Genomic DNA, 20,478 nt, shown 5'->3' on the forward strand with positions numbered 1-20,478 from the left:
GTGAAAGCTCCTTTATCACCATTTTCCAACGATCTGGTAAGGCAGCAATGTTCGAATTCGAACAAAGCTCGATCAGTTGGGCGCCGAAATTCAAAAACAATGTTGCAAAAACCCAACAAAGTAAATAACCCCATTTAGCACTAATTTATAATCATGTTACTAATTAGATCGGCGAAAATTTCCATGATCTTTGGCCGAAAGCAAAACAAATTATTGCCCAAATTAAATTAGTGCCGCTTGCTGGTGGAAAGCGTAGTGACGAAGTCAGCGAGGTGCTAATCACCACCAGGGTGTATCAGTCGCCTAAAGGTCCATAAAATGACGTACGGCATTCATCTAAGTACAAAGTGAAAGGGCAAACAATGGAGTGATCAGGATGGGAAATGGAAATATTAGTTTTTGCGACAGCCGGAACGTGCCCCTTTCTCACCTTTTCAGGCGCCAGCCCCGCGATTGTGATTCAAATTCCGTCCGAAAGCGCATCCCATCTTGGTCAATTAGCACCTCGATGAGTCGTACTCCTCCGAGGAAGTCGTCGGCCCAGCAGCAAAGCATATCTTACCCAATTAGAACACCTGCATTTCCGACAAAACCTTATAATATTAGCCCTAGTGATTCACTCTACTTTCGTCAGAGATCATAGACTTTGCCCGGCAGCTTCATGAATGAATAATGTTAACATATTCATGATTATTGGGGAATTCGAATGTTGGGAAGACCAGAAGTAGACAAGATTAGTAATTTATTGTTTATTATTTTCATATTTACAAAATATTAGCGCAGGCGAAAATAATAAGATTAAAAATGCCGTTAAGCCATCCGGTCGGATCTGAACATAACCGAATAGTAGACGCAAGTCGCTGATAAGCATTTTTATATTATTTTTCACTCTCTGACATTTTGTCGGCCCGTGACGGCGGCGCTTATCGCCGGGCCATTAGTCTTATTGCGTTTCAAACCGGCTTCAAGCCGAAAAACTAATTAAATGAAATTTATTGAACAAATATTATGGTCAAAATGGGTTTTGTTCTGGCTAAAAATACGCAAGAAAATGCCAAAAAGAACCGTAGAAACAAACAAACAAAGACCAAGTTCTCTGAGCTGGTTTTTCAGGGGGTGTTGACGGGCAATTTGGCTAAATGTTAGCCAATTGAATAAATCAGCCTGCACTCTCCGAACCAACCGGTTGGCCATTGACACGGCCAAGACGAGTCTTGGACATAAAACATTTGGCTACCAACGTCACTGGCTCTTCAATATTTGAACAATCGAAGTATTAAGACAAAGACAAAACCAAGATCCAAGACCAAACCCAAATTCAAAACCAATTTCGATCCAATCCGAGATCTGCTACTGATCACGTGCGACAAGAAGGGGGACTTATCTTGATCTAGGGGTATCCAAGCCAATCCAGTCGAGCGTGGCTCATTACCATTACCATTGGCATTAACAAGAACACTTGACCTTCGGATTACGATTCCCCTGAAGCATGAAAGCCAAGCTCAAGTACCTCGGTCCACGTTGGGTTGACAATTTTCCAAGCATCCAAAACATGCGTCACCAGCACAACAATTTGCATAACTTAGTGGCGCCCATAATGATCACCAAATTGGTTCCGATGCTGATCTCTATGAGAGATCTCTCTAAAAACTTTACGACTCCCCTTTGGCTTCCGTGTCGCGGTTGAATGTGATGCCAGTATCAGTTCCTCATCCTGTCTGTGCCCGCTTATCCGATCTCCGGGGGATTAGTGTCTTCTTTTTGATTAGTAAGTGCGTCATGGAAAAAGTTTAATTAATTCCCATACGAAGATTGAAGATCGGTTAATGCCAAGAGCAAACAAAAATACGACTATGTCTGACGCATATGTATGCTATTAAATCTATATATTTATATTGATATCGATTTGATACCCCTGGGAAGCCGCAAAAGCCTCAGAAGCGTTAATTACGTGACTAGCGGGATTGGCCAAAATGCAGCAGAGCCAACAATTTGGCAATTTTGCCCAAACACTGGACCCCCCTTCGGTATATATTGATCACTTATGGTGAGGAGGGGATTTACGTACGCCGCGATATCGGCAATATTTAGCGAAACCCAGGTCGAAACCTGTTCGGCATACGAAAGCGTCGGTCAGGCCGTATAAAAGTGAATTGTGACAAAAATTCTGAACAGTTGAAGCGCACGCTTAGCGGCGATAGCATCGAGAATCAGTTACAAAAAAAAGAAATCATAATCAAAAAACACCAAACGGGGTGTTAAGCTAATTACTGATAAAGACATCGTCCCAGAATTTACGATCGATCAGAACGGTTTCGACTTTACGCGAGTGCGCACGTTTAACAAATTGATCTTAAGCCTTAAATCTGAATTGGAAAAAAGTGATAAAGTGCTCGAAGCAGACGCCAAACAGGATACTCCACTTGTTATCAAATAATTAAATACGGAAGGCAATTAAACGGTACCCAGCGAAGATGTTTGCATACACTTGGCAAGTAAGTAAATCGCCTTTTTTTTTAATCGAGATCAGTATCGATTTGAAATTTATGAGGCAAAACACACAGGCCAACAAAGAAACGTGTTTCGGCGATTAACATTTTCAACAAAAATTCACAAATTAAGGCTGCAAACGGACAGCGTACTCTGATTTTTTCGCCGCCAGACAAGGCCAAACGCATTATCGAATCAAGTTTATTCTATTTCTATTTCGATTTCGATTTCGATTTATATATGTACGATCTTGTGATCTTGATGAGGAAGTGTCGTAAAATGTCTTTATGATGCTGCTTTGCACTTGATCTTCGGCTTATCCGCAGACCATCATCCATCCTGTTGGAAGCCTTGATTTTACAAAGTCAAGCTCTTAACCCTGAACCACTAAAGCCCAACCGGTTACAGTCTCCATCTCAATCTCAATCTTCTCCTTTTTGCCCGCTGTTGATTTAAAATTAATTTGTTTTGTCTGCGGTTAAGGTTTTACATAATTCAAAATCGCCGAAAATAAAAATAACTACCATTACTGCATTTAGCTGGTGAGTCATCTAGGCTATTCCAGGAATAGTTCGGAACGGTTAGCCATAATTAGGCAGCATTAGCATCATCATATTAGCATTAGAGAGTGGTGCATCCGGTTAGATGGCGCCTGGAGATCAGATCAGCTGGATTCTCGGATCATGCTCGATGACGCCTACCAAATTCGAGACGTGCTCATGAATATTTTACGTGCGACTATAAATTAGATTTGATTGCGGTTATATCATTGATCCCATCCCCTTCTCCACCTCTAGTTGGTTAATTTAAATTAATTATTGTATGCTAATTCACAGCATAAGCGCTAAGAGCGCTAAGACAGGTTCTGGTTCTATGGCACCGCTTGGTTCTACCACTGGCCTCCACTCGCTATTCACACCTTCCAATGTCTCTGACTGATCTTTGCTTTCCCTTCCTTGCAGGTTTCCACCGTTATCCTGGTCATCCTGGCGGCAATGGCAATGGCAGCTCCACAGCTGCAGGAGGTTCCACATGCCCTTCTCGACATCGAAACACCCAATCAGTTTAACTACAGTCCTTCTCCTTTGGCCCAGCCAGATAGTTTGCGTTCCAAGCCGTACTTCGACTTCCTGAGCACCCTCTATGCCCATGACTCGGCCAAGTCGAACCTCTTCCGGCCGTACTCGGGACGCCAGCGTAGGGATTTGGGTGCTCAGAAACTGGATCGCCCACGCAGGGCCATCGTCTTCAGGCCTTTGTTCGTCTACAAGCAGCAGGAGATCCGTCGGCAGGAGATCCAGGAAAGGAATGCTGAGAGACGTCACGATCTGAACAGCGTGCATCGGTTGTAGTCACCTGTGACCCCCTGATTAAGCCTAATCTAATTAATCCAATCCAGTGCCCATCCAGTCAACCCGGGATGTTGGCCTTCTACAGGGTCCTCTAGCACTTAGCCACTTAGCACCTCCACTGTGTCCTAGCCATAAGTTAAATGCACTGCAGCACGACGAGAGAGAGCACTCATCGCTATATATATATTATGTGTAAACCATTCGCACCGCCACAACACCACCCACATCCTCGTAGACTAAGTTCCAGATGTTTGTTATGCAACTTGTTATCGCGACGTTTGATTAAAGCTAACAAAACTGATTTTTATACGAGCGGAGTTCTCTTCTGGGGGAGGGCATCTGATATCCAAGGGGGGAGAATTTATTTAAGCTGTTATCAGAATTACCGAACGTTAGTCATGTGACCAGCTCGAGATCTAGTTTTAATCTAATTGCCCTGGAAAGGCTATTAACCGGATCTTCATTGACTTCTTTATCGCCAGTACAGGTTTTTATTTTGTTAACTCGATTTGCATTTGAATTTTGTATAGATGTTACTTGGAGTTTTAAATATTAAAAACTATAAAGGAATGTTAGAAGGATCTTAAGTTTTTCCTTTGAATATGAATCAGTATTTTATATATTTATTATGAAGAAGAGAAAAAGTAAAGTTGAATGAAGTAGGAAAAAGAATTAAGCTGGCACTTAAAATTACAATGAGTTACCATAAATATATATAAGCCATCTATGAATATGTTTGCTTACAACAAAGCATTGAATATATTAACTAAATAAGCAAAAGAATGGCATTAAAGTGACTTGAATTCATAAAAAATGTCTTCATTCATAACATAACTTCATTAACTAAAAGTGCAAAATTAAGTTGGCACCTTCAAGTTGAAGTTGCGAATTGGTTGTTTAAATATTTTCATGCCTATTCGCCCCATACGATATTCTCGATCCAATCGGTGTAGAGATGGACTTTGGTATAAACACTGGGCAATCCCTGTACACCACACACCAATCCGTACGAGGTAATGCCAATCACCTGCTTGAGACAGGTGTAAGTGGGATGTTGGACGAAGACAGGACCACCGGAATCGCCATAACAAGTATCCGCACTGGTGTTCCGAGATCCAGCACATAGTTGGGTACGCATATCTATCTTATGGCTCAACCGCTGACTGCATTGCTTTTCATCAAATCTTTCCAGATTGACTTTAAGGAGATGCGACGAAGAGCGTCCTCCCTCTGAGGTTGCTCCCCATCCGGCGGCAGTTACTTGAAGATGTTCATTTCCACTGGCAAGTGGCAGGCAGGCAGGTGCCACATATTCGTTGAAAATCGCCTCCCTTTCCAATTCCAGCAGAGCAATGTCATTCTTTCGACTTCCAGTATCATCGTCTTCACCATAAGCCGGATGCACCACATAGTTAACCACCCGGAAGTCCTGAGGCTGGGCATCATCCGAGCTGCTATCGTAATCCAGTTCCCCCAATCTAACCACATATTTTGGGCAATCGTAATTGGGATCCAAGCGCTGCTCCTTTGTTCTAAAAGTAATTAAATAATTATATTAAAACTAAAGAAATACTTTGTAGCATAGTGTTAAGGCATGCTTGAAAATAGAAAGGATTAATTTATGCACTTTTAGTTCATAAAATTTTCAAACTGGATATAAGTCAATAAACCGGGAGGTTCCGCCTTCTGAATTCCAGCTAGATACGATTTTGTGAAAATCATGTTTAAAACATTATGTTTTTGTATCTTATATATATATATATATAAATTGACTTTTGTTTTTGCATTAAGACAAATTAATTTATGGCGCAAACACAATAGCGTTGACGAATGGATTTGTATTACCTAATAAGATGCCAATTTATGCAGCTCTTTGGTTAGTTTTGAACCAAATTCCGAATAACATATAAATCAAAAGCTCCTAATAAATTATATTAAATATGTGGATCACCAGTTGGCTTTGTTTACTCTTCTATGACGAAGTAATTTCGAACTTAAATAATGACTTTGTAAATTTTTGTATTTTAGTAACCTTTACTCATACATATATTTATTCCTCATTCTGTTCTAACGTTTACTTTAAAGTTGATTTAATTTTTGATGATATAATTATTGTAAGCCCTAATAAGTTAGTTTGCATGTGACGTGTAATGGATGTTTTTCTGGTATCCTAAGACTAAACTTATACTTACTCGCTGGTTTCCAGACAGTGGGCGGCCGTTAGCACGAACTTGGGGTGGATGAGAGTGCCGCCACAGTCCCAGTCGATTTTCGAAGAGTTCTTCCCACGCTGGCCAAGTAGCGCCATAAATGGGAATTCCCGACCTGCGGCCTTGGTGCCACCCACAATGAAAGCGGTGGATCGGCAGGAAGTCCTTATCTCGTTATAACGAAAACATTCTGTTTAAGAAAATATTACGATTAATTGTTGTTATATTTTTTTACTTTGTATCTTAACTGACCCTTTTGGTATCTCCTGAGACCAATGTTGGTTGAGAATTGCTGCGAATGGCTTTGCATATTAATTGGCAGAGGACAGCAAACAATGTCGTTGAACTTATCGCAATATTTCACAAGATTTCCAATTAAATGTAGCTTAAAAAATATTGCCGGGCAATCCGAGGCACTTAGGTCCTTGCACTCTCCAGTACCATTATCACAGAATTCAGATAAAATACTGCTTAATAGTCCAACGATCAACAGGAATCCAAAAATGCCTTGCATTTCGACTGCTGGCTGATTTAAAACTGAACTTCAAAACTTCAAAAAAGCGAAAAACAATGATAAGCAAAACAAAGTTTAAGACTATTGTTGTGATATGTAAGGTTTTCTTAATTGTGATTATATTGCAAAATATTGTGTTGTTTTTGAGTAAACGATAATAAATTGTTATATTTTTAGGAAGCTTAGTTTTAAATTTAATTTAACAGATAAGCTCCTCTACCATATTTCCAACCATAAAGGCTGCCACTTTTCTGAAATTATCTAAAACAGCACACCATATATCGATAGCCGCTTATAAACATCGTCTTTTGTTCTTCAGGGTGACCATCTGCTAAAATTGAATTCGGCAGATGATTTTTTATTTTTACTTGAAAACATTTGTAAGGCTCTGACTAAGTATTATTCTTTTTGTCGAACAATTGAAAATCCACTTTTTTCATTACACATATTATTTATTATATTACCTAACAAGGATTTTTTACAGTATATTTACGGTATATTAAAAAAAGTGGTATATTTTTCTGACCAAGACGGTATATTTTTTTCACTTTTGCGCGGTCACACTACCTTAAATCTCTTTCCGTTTTTGTGCGCAACCAAAAAAGATGGCCGATGTAAATATTTTTACCAAAATCCAATGAAAAACTTAGCATCCGTGCGGGAATCAACCGAAATGCAATGCCAAACCCAAGGGGCATTGTTATTCCCACGGCTGCTAATGTTATTCTGGAGTTTCCCAGTGTGACTTGCCGGCAAAATGACAACTAATGTCGGTGTTTTTTGTTTTATTTAGCAAGTTGATGAGAATCTGAAGAAGAAGCGTACCTTCAAGAAGTTCACCTACCGTGGTGTCGACTTGGACCAGCTTCTGGACATGCCCAAGTAAGTCCAAAATAGTTCTTCCTTAAGTGTTTTCCTAACTAAACGAGTGTTTCTTCACCAAAAATAGCAACCAGCTGGTTGAGCTGATGCACAGCCGTGCCCGCAGGCGTTTCTCCCGTGGTCTGAAGCGCAAGCCAATGGCTCTGATCAAGAAGCTCCGCAAGGCCAAGAAGGAGGCGCCACCAAACGAGAAGCCCGAGATCGTTAAGACCCACCTGAGGAACATGATCATCGTCCCCGAGATGACCGGCTCCATCATTGGCGTCTACAACGGCAAGGACTTCGGACAGGTGAGATAAAAGCGTGGGATCACTTTTTGGACCTTATATAGAGTGTCAATCACTTAGTTAGCTAAAGGACTATTTTTCCGAAAGTTCTTAGAAATTGCCCTATGGTCTTCAAAGAGATTGACAGTCTAAATAAAGGTCTGAAAAGTGGTCCTCCATAAGAATTTCCAACTAGAACCATGTAACTAATTATTTCAATCCACAGGTTGAGGTCAAGCCTGAGATGATCGGCCACTACCTGGGCGAGTTCGCTCTGACCTACAAGCCCGTTAAGCACGGTCGTCCCGGTATCGGTGCCACCCACAGCTCCCGTTTCATTCCTCTGAAGTGAGCGGTGCTCGTATTTTGGGCTGTTGAAGATGATGCGTAATAAATGAAACGTACTTTTATAAGAACCCCCATTTCCGTTTCGTTATCCTGTCCAAGTAAAGGAGTGGTTGCCAATTAAGAAATGTACATTATCTATTTATTGGAACTTGTAAAATCAGTGGCTGCTATCCCTTTGGGGAGCTATCTGCGCTGGCGCCGTGCGATGTTGTGGCTGCTTGAGCTGGTGGTGCGATCGTAGGCTGTGTCCTTCATGTGCGGGGGACTTCTGCTGGCCGCCGCCATCTCGCTAACATCGGCCGATCCGTATGCACTGTCTTTAACTTGAGAAGCATATGGGAGATTAGCATAGCTCGAGTGCCGGGCATCACCATAAAGCTCTGAAAGTGCGGCAAGGATGATTAGTGACTGATTAGCCGGCGGGGGTTGTCATCGCCGAAAGAAGGTGGTCTTATTGGGAGTAAAGCCCGTGGATGTTTGCAGGTGTTGGTTCAGCTGCTGAAGGCTGTGGCTCTGGCCATGGTTAAAAACGCCCAAAGCGGGATAAGCAGCGGTGGCGATTGAGGACTTAAGGATGCTTCGGCTGGAGCCGCGGGTGCCAACACCAATTGAGTTTTTGGCAGCGGGAGAGGTGTTCACATCGAAGGTAGTTAGCAGGGGATTGTTGCTTTGGGAGCGCTGGTTCAGCCGAGGATCAGCCTCACCTAGACGGTTCAGTTCGGTCTCCATGGAGGTGTACATGGTCAGGTTGCTGGCCAGCAGATCCTGCCGTGAGCCCAGGGTTAGCAAGCTATCAGCGTTGTTCAGTGTAGAAGCGGTTGTGCTATAGTTGGAAGAGGGACTGGCCGATTTGGAATACGACATGGGAACCTGACCCATCTCACTGGGTCCCTGTTGGAGGGCTCCCGTGCGCGGATCGAAGTGCTTCTGGGTAGCGTCCTTTAGGGTGCTGTTGATCTCCTTGGTGTTCTCCGCTGGGCTTGTTGGCTTGCGCAGCGAAGATATGTGACCAGGAAGGGGTTCACGAGACACCGACGAGGATGGTGATGCGGAATTGGTCTCTTCGTTTTCCTCCTGCAATTAAGATTAACTAGAATTAATATGGGAATCAAATTTAGATGAGTAAGAGTTCCCCATTTGTATCACTTATATACCAAGCACATTATGGTTTAATCGGAAAACTATTTGGTTCTTTTGTAGACAATTAAATTTAACTTGGAAGGGTGCCAATTAATTTAAATGAAGGTATTTATGTCAAGACTTCAAGATCAGTTCCCTATTGCATACAAATGAGCTTTTGCATAGAAACATTGAAATACATTTTTAAAGCGGATTAGGTTTATTCTACCCTAAGCATCCACCATAGCATTCTTACACTCACCTCATCCTCCTCCGTGATGATGGATGACTCTATCCAGTCTTTAATGCGGTTCTTCTTCTGCTGCCGATCTACATTGGTTTCAATCCCGCAGTCCGCCAAAGTGTAGAGAAGCTTATTCTTCTCATCTGGGCTGCTGTGGAAAGAGTACATGGAGGGGCATAACTCATCTGTTTCGTACTCGGCCATCTCCTTTTGAGCAGTCTTGGCCAGCCAGCGGTCGTCTAGGAACTTGGTAACATCAGCCAGGCTTTTGGGTCGATTGGATATCCTGGCGAAAAAGCGCTTAAACATTCTCTGGGCATTCGAGGTAAGGAGCTTGAAGAGTCGTGGAGTTCGCCGCAGAGGCATCATCATTAGGCCGCCCTGCCAGGCCACATATCTCACATATCTGGGATCATCGGAGGCAGCCTTCTGCCAGGGCAAACAACCAGTTAGGCACACAAAAATGACAATGCCAAACTGCCAAACATCATGGCTGGGATCGGCTCTGAAAAGGTGTTCGAAATATTTATCTTACTTATATTTAATTTGATCTACAAAATAATACTTACTTGTAACTGCCTTCGGGCTTGATTTCTAATACTTCAGGCGGACTGTAGGGCAGCCACTCGTTGCGCCGCTCCACAGTAGTTCCTGTCGGAAAGGACTCGCCGAAATCGCAGAGCTTGATGCGCTGGAAGTCCGAACGGTAGATGAGGATATTATCTAATTTAATATCCCTATGTACAATGTCTCTGGAAGAATAGGAACACATTTTGTTAATTAACCATAACCAAATTTTCATGTTTAAATTTTGTTTATAGTTCAAAAAATATATTGCCAAACTTATTATTTAAGTTATTTTAGTTATTTTAGGAATAAGCATTTTCTCAAAATCTTTTAAAGATTATAGCATTCTGGAACGGAATGCGTTTTCCACAGAATATACATAGTAAAACTTACTTTGAATGCATGTAGTCAATGGCCGAGGCCAATTGCTTCGCCACACGCTTGCTGTAAACTTCGCCCACACCCGAATCGGTCACGTTCGATGTGAGATCCCCTGAAATTGATGAATATATAGTAACAACTTTTAATATATTTAAGAAATATAAGAAAACTCACCTAGTGGAGCATATTCTTGGGTAAAAACATAGAATCCCGCTGTCTCAAATGCCACATCATATGTGGTCACAATGTGTCGGTGAACACCCAAATGGAGTCCATAGTGGAATTCCCGATAAAAATCTCGAAGGGTTACATATGGTTTGGGTACAGCTTTTAGGACCATCTCTGTCTGTGATCCCCGATGCTCCACCAATAGAATCTTCCCAAACCATCCTTCGCCAACAATCTGTATGATATCAAACTCGTCCACAAGCTGGATCTATATATAGATGAAACATTAAAATAGCTGCGATATTGCTATGAAAACTATACATCAATGAATTTGTTGTGGATCGTGAAGAAACTTCTTGGAAATATTATTAATTTTGTGAGACTTGTCGGATTTAATTAGTTAGGAAATGATTTTGAAACTAATTTTGTTAGATAAAATGGGTTGAATTTATATACGATTCTTCAAACTTTTTCTACGATTTTACTTAAATAAAAACTAAAAAAATAAAATCTTAAAAACAATTATAGATATAAATTGATCTATTCAGACTGGCACACGTGTGCTAAAAATTGCCTCTATTAATATAGAATTAATTGACTCATTTTCAATTTTGCTTCCTATGCGGAAAAATCAAAGAGAGCTTTATGTAAAATGTATCGGCTCGTTAAAGACCCACCTCAACTATATCTGAACAATTAAATGTACAAATGCAGTGAGAGACATGTGTATATATACTATATAGTATTCGTTACCTAGACCTATTAAACATTACTGTATATTCGAGACCGAGACGCTGACCAATGCTGTTTGTGTTTAATGATCAGAAATCTAATCGTTAACATGGCATTTTCCCGTTCTATCGTAGACGATTTCCCGGGTAAGAGATATTTGGCAGTCTGCCCATCACACCGATCAGGACGCGACTGGGCCAAGTCGAACTCTTAATACCTTTCTATATCTATTTGTTTATAGCGGCGATGGGATAAATCACAAAATAATAATGGGACAAATTTCTTGCAGAAATGATTTTGTATTTTATTTCCATTTCAAAATATTGGATTTATAGTGATCCCTTTTTTGGTTGAAAATCAAAGACGTTCACTCACCTTCTCCAATTCGAACTCTCTGATCTTGTGAATGTGTCCACGTGGCTTCTTCGACATTTTGGCTGTTTACATAGGAGGAGGTTTTCGTTTTGAACAAAAGTATTCTTTGCTGGTCAGTACATATCACTTGATTCACTTTCAATTCTGCCCAGCTTTGTCCATGAGCAGGCCAATAAAACAATTGAAACAGTTTATGTACGCGAAATGTATCTACCAGAATGTATCTACATATTTACACTTTGTATACAAGACGGGCGTTGTAAATATTTATAGCGACAGCAGCAGCAGCAGCAGCAGCAGAAACAGCAACACCAAAGGAAAACATTTTCTATATCTGTTGGATTCCTTTATTTAATACCCGCTAGTATCTCAATTTATGTATCTTTTGTTGCTGTTCCTGCACGCAGCTAAAGTAAATTAAGATGTGAATTGATCGGCTGATTTTTGGATTTTTTATACTTTTGCTTCCTGGTAAATGGACAATGTGGGACTACGACTAAGACTATGACTACGACTACGACTAGTGCACTGCGGCTAATGGAAATTCACCAAAACAAATAATCCACCGAGCGTGTGCACATATAAATATTTTGACACGTACACACACGAACTTTCGCCGCGGTATTCGAAAAGAAAAAGATTTTTTAGAACCAGGCCGTAGAATTCTTCTCGGCACTCTCCCGGCTTCGCTGATTCTATTCTGTTTTGATGTTTGTTTTCTCTCTTCGCTTTATGCATAATATCAACAGCTAAATTAAAAATAATGCCCGCTTGCCTCTTATATAAAAACCTTTTGCGTTAGTATGGGAATATTTTTCCCTGCGAATATTTCCGTAGAATTTATCCAGCGGAACGCACTTTATCTACACGCACTGGACGCCAAAAATGAATATCCTAAGTGCCCTGTCTTTCTACATACATATTTCAGATTGTATGTATTTTTACCGCTGCACTTTTTATTCAAAATTCCGCGGAATGGTCTTTCTCACATCCGAAGTACACGACCGCCCGTTGCCAACTGCTCTCGGTTGGTATTTAAAAAAAGATATTCTGAGCACTGCACGCGAGCATTTTCGAAAACGTTTCCGAAATATGCTTGCTATACAGATGTTGGCAATATTGGGAAAGAGTGTGAGCTAGAGAAGTAATTTCAGAGCGTTGCACAAGAGGAATGCCGAAATAGAGTAGGCCCAGCAGAAGTGGCCTTAACAGGGATTAGCCCTGTAAATGCCCATGGAAAAGGTAACGATAAATATCAAGTTTAATACATATTTTTATTCTAAAATAAAAATGACTTTTGAGACTCTTTTATTTTATTTTTTTGGTTTTCTCTTTGAAGTGTAAAAATAAAACAAATTTAATCTAAGGGTTATTTCTTAAAAAAATAAAATATTTTTATGATATTTTATGTTTATGATATAAATAAAGGCTACCTTGAAAAGTTTACCAACAATTCGAATGAATAATAATTCATATACGGGTTAACATGGCCGTGTTAAAAAGTCTCTCGAGTTAACAGCAGCATCCTCAGTTAACAGCGCACACCTATAGCAAATGCTCCCTCGCACACAAACACTGCCTACACTAACACAACGTCAGGGCCATGTACACACAAACATCGCGTATACGCACCATTGTCTCTGTATAAGTAAGGCAACTCTAATTGGTCACTTCCGTTCCGGTTCCGTCGACGTTTCCTTGGCGCATGCGACTTTTGGCTTTTTAGAATTCAGATTTCAGCTCTAGAGGTTCAACTTCACCGCTGCGCTTGACACACACACAAAACTTTTCCGCACATAAGTGGCATTATGCGAGTGTGTGTGTGTGTGTGTGTCAGAGAGTGCTGGGGATGTGAATGTGTATGAGTGTGATAAGAGATGCAGTGGTAACCACTTGTCGCGGGCTATAAAAGGCGCCACTGGCCAGCAGCCATTTGCAAACGCTCGCATGTCACCGAAGGCGCAACAGCTCCGATTTTGAATTTCCCTCAAGTTGCCCTCAAGTTGAAAGTTTTTCAAAATAAATAAAATTTTATAATATATCCGCCCATGTGAAGTGAAATTCGGTTTCTAGCATTTCGAATAGGTTGTGTGGAGCTTTTTTCTAAGTTTTCTGGATATTTTTCAAAAGTCTTAAGGATTACTTTACAATGGATTGGTGCAACTGTATGATTTGAGCTTGGTATTTGTTAGGTAAGTAAGGAAAAAATATTTATTTCGTAGGTACATATTATTAGAAGAGATTTTGTTGAACTCAAAAAGTGCAATATACAATGTTAATTACTTAAAAATAAAAACAAAAATGGCATTAAAGTGCACTTTGTATAACGAAATAGCAAATTATAAAATATTCATTAGGAAAAGCAAGCAAACAGCATACAATTTTTAAAATGCCAAACAGTTATGCAATCAAAGAGTAAATTCAAAATGCAAATGATTAACGATTATAATGCGATAAAAAGTTGCATATTTATGGCTTTGTAATGCGTCATTTATCAAGAAGACGAGCTTAAAAATTACAAAACCCAAGTTTAAGGTAAAAATTGGTTTATTACAGTAATAGAATGTTTATATATACATATTTTTTGTTAAATTCAAAATATTTAAAAAAATGTAAGGTATCCCAGTTAAAACAGATTATCATCGATTCAAAAGCCTGCTGAGTTCAGCCCGCTCATAAATCCAGTCTAGATCCGAGCACTTTAAACACTCAATCTGCATTCCGCTTAATTGATCACAACTCTGGGCAATTAAAGTCAGTGGGGAGTAATTAAGTAGATCAGATTAATTGTTTGACGTGTTTGTGGTTTCATTACACACAAAACTTACGCGAGAGTTGAGCATACAATATATAGACAGATATATGTGCTTGTTCTGTGGTGTTGGGATGGTCAAGTGTTTGCTGGCCAGTGTGTTTGAACATGCCACCTGTCGTATGCGTAATGTGCCAACGAGCTCTTCAAGGGCTGGGTGAGCACATGTCGTTGCCAAACAGGTTTCAAGTGCCTTGAACACATACACGCACTCATTGACTGTCCATGGTCCATTGCTGAAGGGTTTCTGGTATTTTTGGGGGTATGGGACATTAAGCGGGGGCTGATATACTCGTAAGCCTGCAAAACGATGACCCATTGAAGAGTGCTCTGATTTTCGTACAGATTTCAAAGTGCGGCGGCGGGATCTCCACGTTTTGGGTCAAGGACACGACGGGTTATATAGTCGCAGATGTCACCAACCGGACATATATCCAAATCAAAGACGCCCACGCCACACGATAACGATAACAATAGCATCAGCGACGAGCGCGAAACATGGAGCGGCAAAGTGGATTTTTTATTATCGGTTATTGGATTCGCCGTCGATTTAGCAAACGTCTGGAGATTTCCCTATTTGTGCTACAAAAATGGCGGTGGTAAGTAGCTTTCTTTCTTTCTTAACTTATTTAAAAAAGGCAAAAGAATTACGAAGAAAAAATATCATCTATTGTACTTTAAACACAATCTTGTAAGGGACAAAAGATCGATCGATCGAAGCACTTTAATATATTTTGGTTAAAATTCTAAAACTAAATTAGGTCTTCAAAATAAAGTTAATTTGTACACTAAATATTTATATTTAGAAAGTAGAAAGTTATTAAAGTTAGTTATAGTCCAGTTGACCAATATTCAAGATTTTTTCTCCGTGTGAGCTGGCCAATTAGACATAAAGACATTTCGTGAATCGCTCCGGCTGAGTGAAAATAATTTATATGGCTTTTCACATCATTGGGCTCGCCACGGAACCCGTCGCTTTCCGCTTTCCGCCTTCTGCATTTCCCTTTCGGCCTTGTTAACACTTTGTCAAAGTGGTGCGAAGTGCTGTCGGTTTGTTGGGCGGGGCCAGCTTTCCTTTGTCAAATTGCACGGGTTTTTCCCCCTCGCTCGCAAGGAGCAAAAAGTAAAGGACACACACACTCGAACACTTACTACGCTTCCTGATCCTCATCGTCAACGCCATCATTCAAAACAATTCCAAAAGTTAAGTGCTTCTGTATGACAACTAAATCTGGCAGTCATAATCGCATTTGGCCTGCTTACCCTCTTTCACTCTTTTCCCCTTTTCCTTTTTTTTTTTATTTTTCACCCCATTTCTGGGCAATATGTCAGCCTGGTTATGTGGAGTTCTCTAGGCTTTTGTTGCTGGAGCACTCTTCCACCATTTCGCATTGTGGGAAATTCATGTGCGGAGCATGTCTCCATCTCCACCACCACATCTTTCCGCAGATTGCGGCACTTTCCCGCTGATGTGCTGTGAATGGATGTGTGGCTCACCCGGGCCTTCGATATAGTTATTACTATTTTATGAGTTCTTTTTTTTTTGCCAGCACGCTTCTCTCTGCCTTTAAAATCATAATAATAAATTGTTATATTTATACGCTTCATTGCGTTCAATCAGTGGCTCCATCTCCAGCTCCATCTCCAGCTTAAGTTCCACTTTATGTCCGTTGCCAGGACCACGAACTCGCTCAGGTTGCGATTATTACCACAGCTTAGTCGGTATTATTTATTCTGTTTCCCATTTTCTTGCTGCCTGCAACTCGCAAGTTGAAGCTTTGGTGGCAGCAACAGGCTGTGCCAGCCACATTGTTCTGGATTATGGCTAAAACCCAGGGACCAGGCTTAGATCGTGCATTTTTATCGCAAGAAATGTACAACATTAGAATATTCTTACTATTTTATTACTTTCATAAGTTTATGTTTCTTGTTAAAAATAATAAACAATAATCAAAATTTGGTTTTAAAATTAGGAATATTTTCCATTCCAAATGAAATTTTATTCATTTACTAAGTTTAAGTTTCCGTTTTTTTAACATACCCAAAAATTATAAGTAAATGAGTTATAGAAGTAAGTTGGATAAAAACAACTTTTAAATTCAATTAAATAGAAAATCAATCTGCTAGGCAAAACAATAACTATACCACTTGCCCGTCTAGAATTGGCCGAAGTTTTGACCGAATTATGAACAAAGAATTGAATTAAAGGCACATATTCCCACAGTGTCCCTGACGAGCTGTTGGAAAATGGGGGAAATGCACTCGAAGCAACGGAAATTATGGCTTCAACAACAGTGACGGGCGTCATAGATGCCCCGGACTTTATTTTAGACGGTTTTGTTTTTTTACGTTTTCCAACATAATTGACACGACAGAAGGAAGCACCGTTGCCAACAGAGCCTTTGTAGATATATTTTACATACATATAGAACGCCCATGCATATAGTAGGTGTATGTATGTATGTTCGGGCAGATATATATGTAAGTGATGGCCCTAGACGACTTTGTCGGCCACTTTGCCTGCTAATAGACATAATCAAATCATAAAAACATCATCCCCTGCCACTCGACAAAGTATCGATGGCACTCTACCAATTGTCAGGCCCAAAAGGGGGTGAAACTGTTGGCTTGGGTTTTCCGGAGGTGACGGAGATGACTGCAGGAGACAGCCAAGTTGGGCTTTTCTCCCACCATCCTACTGCTACTGCTGCTGCTGTTAATGTTTTTAAAATGTCCTTAGAGTGGCACTTGTAAAACAATTTGATTTTGTGTACCATCGAACATACATAGAGGCTAGGGTGTCGTCTATGTAGGAAATATGTGTGTAATTATGTTTGGCGACAGGAGAAGAGCGAACAATGCCGAGATTGTGACACGGGTCAGTCTCAATATGTGGCGGTTATGCAATCATTATCAAACAAAATGTATTGATTGATTTGGGTGAAAATACAGGCGGAGTAAAAGAGTAGTAACCATTTTTCCCCATTTTAAAGGGTTTTCTCATTTGAAATAATTGCCTACTTTTAGGCATGATGAAAATGAAATATACTTCTTACAGAATAAAATGTTTTGGTTGTTTTAATTTCTCTACTACTTTACTATACTATTCTATATGTACAAACTATTTAAAAAATCAAATTTCCAGGCGCTTTTCTTGTGCCCTACGGCATTATGTTGGTGGTCGGTGGTATTCCTCTATTCTACATGGAATTGGCCCTGGGTCAGCACAATCGTAAGGGAGCCATCACGTGCTGGGGTCGCTTAGTGCCACTCTTCAAAGGTAAGTGCTTTGCATAAATCAAAAGGAAATACATTAAAACGGCACTATAATTTTCTAGGAATTGGCTATGCCGTGGTGCTGATAGCTTTCTATGTGGACTTTTATTATAATGTGATTATTGCCTGGTCGTTGCGTTTCTTTTTTGCATCGTTCACCAGCTCATTGCCTTGGACGTCATGCAATAATATTTGGAATACACCCAATTGTAGACCAGTAAGTCGGCTTTTAACTATATTTAGTAGCTTTAATGACCTTTTTCTATTTATTTTATTAGTTTGAGAGCCAAAATGCTTCTCGTGTTCCCTTGATAGGTAATTACAGTGACTTGTATGTCATGGGAAATCAAAGTCTGCTCTATAATGAGTCTTATATTAATGGTTCCCTGACAAGTTTGGAGACTCCTTCGGTTGGACATGTGGAGGGCTTTCAGTCCGCCGCCTCAGAGTATTTCAAGTAAGTAAAAGTTAGTTTTCACTTTTAATGTACCTAATATATTACTTACCATATTTAGTCGCTACATTTTGGAGCTGAACCAGAGCGAGGGCATCCACGATTTGGGTCAAATCAAATGGGACATGGCCTTGTGCCTTCTGATTGTCTATTTAATATGTTATTTCTCTCTGTGGAAGGGAATCAGCACTTCGGGCAAGGTTGTCTGGTTTACGGCCCTCTTTCCCTATGCAGTGCTATTGATTCTACTGATCAGAGGTCTCACATTGCCCGGATCTTTTCTAGGCATACAGTATTATCTAACGCCCAACTTTAGTGCCATCTACAAGGCTGAAGTTTGGGTGGATGCTGCCACCCAAGTGTTTTTCTCATTGGGACCAGGATTTGGAGTGCTGCTAGCTTATGCCTCCTATAATAAATACCATAACAATGTCTACAAGTAGGTTTCAAGTTCTTCGGAATTATGAATATATATTAAAATGACTTCTTTTTTCAGAGATGCTTTGTTAACCAGTTTCATCAATTCGGCTACCAGCTTTATAGCCGGCTTTGTGATATTCTCCGTGTTGGGCTATATGGCTCATACTTTGGGTGTGAGAATCGAGGATGTGGCCACCGAAGGACCTGGTCTGGTTTTTGTGGTCTACCCAGCTGCCATCGCCACCATGCCGGCCAGCACCTTCTGGGCTCTGATATTCTTCATGATGCTGCTTACCTTGGGTTTGGATAGTTCGGTGGGTTTTGTTGATATTGATTGTGGGATTTATATTTAATATTTACCTTCCTTTCAGTTTGGTGGCTCTGAGGCTATAATCACCGCTTTGAGTGATGAATTTCCCAAGATAAAACGGAACCGGGAGCTGTTCGTTGCTGGCCTCTTTTCCCTGTACTTTGTGGTTGGATTGGCCAGCTGCACCCAAGGGGGATTCTACTTTTTCCACTTACTAGATCGCTATGCCGCCGGCTACTCTATTCTGGTGGCAGTGTTCTTCGAGGCAATCGCGGTTTCTTGGATTTATGGAACCAATCGTTTTAGTGAGGATATAAGAGATATGATTGGTTTTCCGCCTGGAAGATACTGGCAGGTGTGCTGGCGCTTTGTGGCTCCAATTTTCCTGCTCTTCATCACTGTTTATGGCTTGATTGGCTATGAACCTTTGACCTATGCGGACTACGTTTATCCCAGTTGGGCAAATGCATTGGGATGGTGTATAGCTGGTTCCTCGGTTGTGATGATACCGGCTGTGGCAATATTTAAACTACTTTCCACGCCGGGAAGTCTGCGTCAGCGTTTTACCATTTTAACCACACCATGGCGGGATCAACAATCAATGGCAATGGTACTGAACGGGGTCACCACTGAGGTGACAGTGGTGCGATTAACCGATACGGAAACCGCCAAGGAACCCGTCGATGTCTGAGTTCGACCAGTGGCTCGTTTTCAAATTTACTACGTTTAGATTTGGAAATTTACCAACAACTCACGTTCACGTACTTGTGGCATTGCAGGAAGGTTTGTGTGTTTTTTGTTTCGCCATTAGGAGCAGCTGGTCCTTAGGGATCGGCAAATTTCGCAAACAACGTACTTAGGTTTCGGCACCGGAAGATAGAGAGAGAGAAAGAGAAAACCAATCAACAAGCAAGAGCAGCTTCAAAGCCATAAGTCCTAAGTTAAGATTAGCTTGTAGTTCGTATGGTTAATGCCACTAATAGCATACACATATACATACATATATACGATGCTGTGTAGATAATACCAAAGTTAATCCAAATCTTGAAAATCCGGAAAAGAAAGTTTGCATATGCCAATGGAATTAACGACACACACGATCGTGGCTCAAATCGGGCATAGAATCTGTACATACACAAGACGATGATGTAAAAGCTTTAAACACGTTATAGGATATCTCATGGAACTGAAGCAAAAGCTGCCACAGTTGACACACACAAAATCCCCTCTAACAGCCATGAGGGGGTTTTGTCATATGCAAAAAAAAAAGCGTTTGTTCTAGGTTAACTTTTTAGCCCCCCGTCCAAGTAACTACGATTGTTTGCTTAAAACAGCCATTTTAAGCAATCAATTGGGAGTTAATCAAAGAAACATTCCCAGTTACAAATTAGTTAATGTATATAGATTTATGATATTTTAGAATTGTTTTAAGAGTTTCTTTCACGCTGAAACAGAACTAACAGCCATGAGTTCTGTTTCAATTTGTTGAAATAAATTATTATACTTTCAGTTACTGAAAACCAAAGTGTTTCTCTGAAAATGAAGAAGAAAAATATGC

At 40.5% G+C, this 20,478-nt stretch overlaps 5 protein-coding genes across 11 annotated transcripts; 3 read left to right on the forward strand and 2 right to left on the reverse strand.

Annotated features, from left to right (window-relative positions):
• The first annotated feature begins 2,186 nt into the window (after positions 1-2,186).
• Positions 2,187-4,149, forward strand: LOC108112200. Its single transcript, XM_017222014.2, has 2 exons — positions 2,187-2,495; positions 3,453-4,149. Exons 1-2 carry the CDS (start codon positions 2,475-2,477, stop codon positions 3,840-3,842), a joined length of 411 nt encoding a protein of 136 aa, XP_017077503.1. The 5' UTR covers positions 2,187-2,474; the 3' UTR covers positions 3,843-4,149.
• Positions 4,150-4,359: 210 nt separating this feature from the next.
• LOC108112223 (serine protease snake) lies at positions 4,360-6,809 on the reverse strand. Of its 2 annotated transcripts, XM_017222042.1 has the most exons (4): positions 6,787-6,809; positions 6,305-6,602; positions 6,035-6,242; positions 4,360-5,374 (listed from the first exon to the last, which is right to left on the reverse strand). In XM_017222042.1, exons 2-4 carry the CDS (start codon positions 6,564-6,566, stop codon positions 4,756-4,758), a joined length of 1,089 nt encoding a protein of 362 aa, XP_017077531.1. In that variant the 5' UTR covers positions 6,567-6,602; positions 6,787-6,809; the 3' UTR covers positions 4,360-4,755. The 2 variants fall into 2 exon arrangements, with proteins under 2 accessions (XP_017077531.1, XP_017077530.1); XM_017222041.1 differs by having other exon boundaries at positions 6,305-6,803.
• A 263-nt stretch (positions 6,810-7,072) lies between these two features.
• Positions 7,073-8,136, forward strand: LOC108113111 (40S ribosomal protein S15). The gene is made up of 4 exons (XM_017223604.1): positions 7,073-7,180; positions 7,360-7,448; positions 7,516-7,738; positions 7,941-8,136. Exons 1-4 carry the CDS (start codon positions 7,172-7,174, stop codon positions 8,064-8,066), a joined length of 447 nt encoding a protein of 148 aa, XP_017079093.1. The 5' UTR covers positions 7,073-7,171; the 3' UTR covers positions 8,067-8,136.
• A 43-nt stretch (positions 8,137-8,179) lies between these two features.
• LOC108113109 (serine/threonine-protein kinase SBK1) lies at positions 8,180-12,659 on the reverse strand. 6 transcript variants are annotated; one of them, XM_017223603.1, is made up of 7 exons: positions 11,649-12,659; positions 10,548-10,809; positions 10,386-10,485; positions 9,995-10,177; positions 9,444-9,930; positions 8,767-9,136; positions 8,180-8,385 (listed from the first exon to the last, which is right to left on the reverse strand). In XM_017223603.1, exons 1-7 carry the CDS (start codon positions 11,703-11,705, stop codon positions 8,246-8,248), a joined length of 1,599 nt encoding a protein of 532 aa, XP_017079092.1. In that variant the 5' UTR covers positions 11,706-12,659; the 3' UTR covers positions 8,180-8,245. The 6 variants fall into 6 exon arrangements, with proteins under 6 accessions (XP_017079092.1, XP_017079091.1, XP_017079088.1 ...); XM_017223602.1 differs by having other exon boundaries at positions 8,180-8,442; XM_017223599.1 differs by having other exon boundaries at positions 8,331-9,136; positions 11,649-11,885; positions 12,439-12,659.
• Positions 12,660-13,605: 946 nt separating this feature from the next.
• LOC108113266 (sodium-dependent dopamine transporter) lies at positions 13,606-20,440 on the forward strand. The gene is made up of 8 exons (XM_017223814.2): positions 13,606-13,840; positions 14,806-15,059; positions 17,606-17,740; positions 17,799-17,953; positions 18,015-18,193; positions 18,252-18,629; positions 18,687-18,924; positions 18,982-20,440. The coding sequence occupies exons 2-8, from the start codon at positions 14,873-14,875 to the stop codon at positions 19,609-19,611; spliced, it is 1,902 nt and encodes a 633-aa protein (XP_017079303.1). The 5' UTR covers positions 13,606-13,840; positions 14,806-14,872; the 3' UTR covers positions 19,612-20,440.
• Positions 20,441-20,478: the final 38 nt, after the last annotated feature.

Source organism: Drosophila eugracilis, unplaced genomic scaffold, assembly GCF_018153835.1.
Source record: "Drosophila eugracilis isolate 14026-0451.02 unplaced genomic scaffold, ASM1815383v1 contig_90, whole genome shotgun sequence".
Classification (NCBI taxonomy): domain Eukaryota; kingdom Metazoa; phylum Arthropoda; class Insecta; order Diptera; family Drosophilidae; genus Drosophila; species Drosophila eugracilis.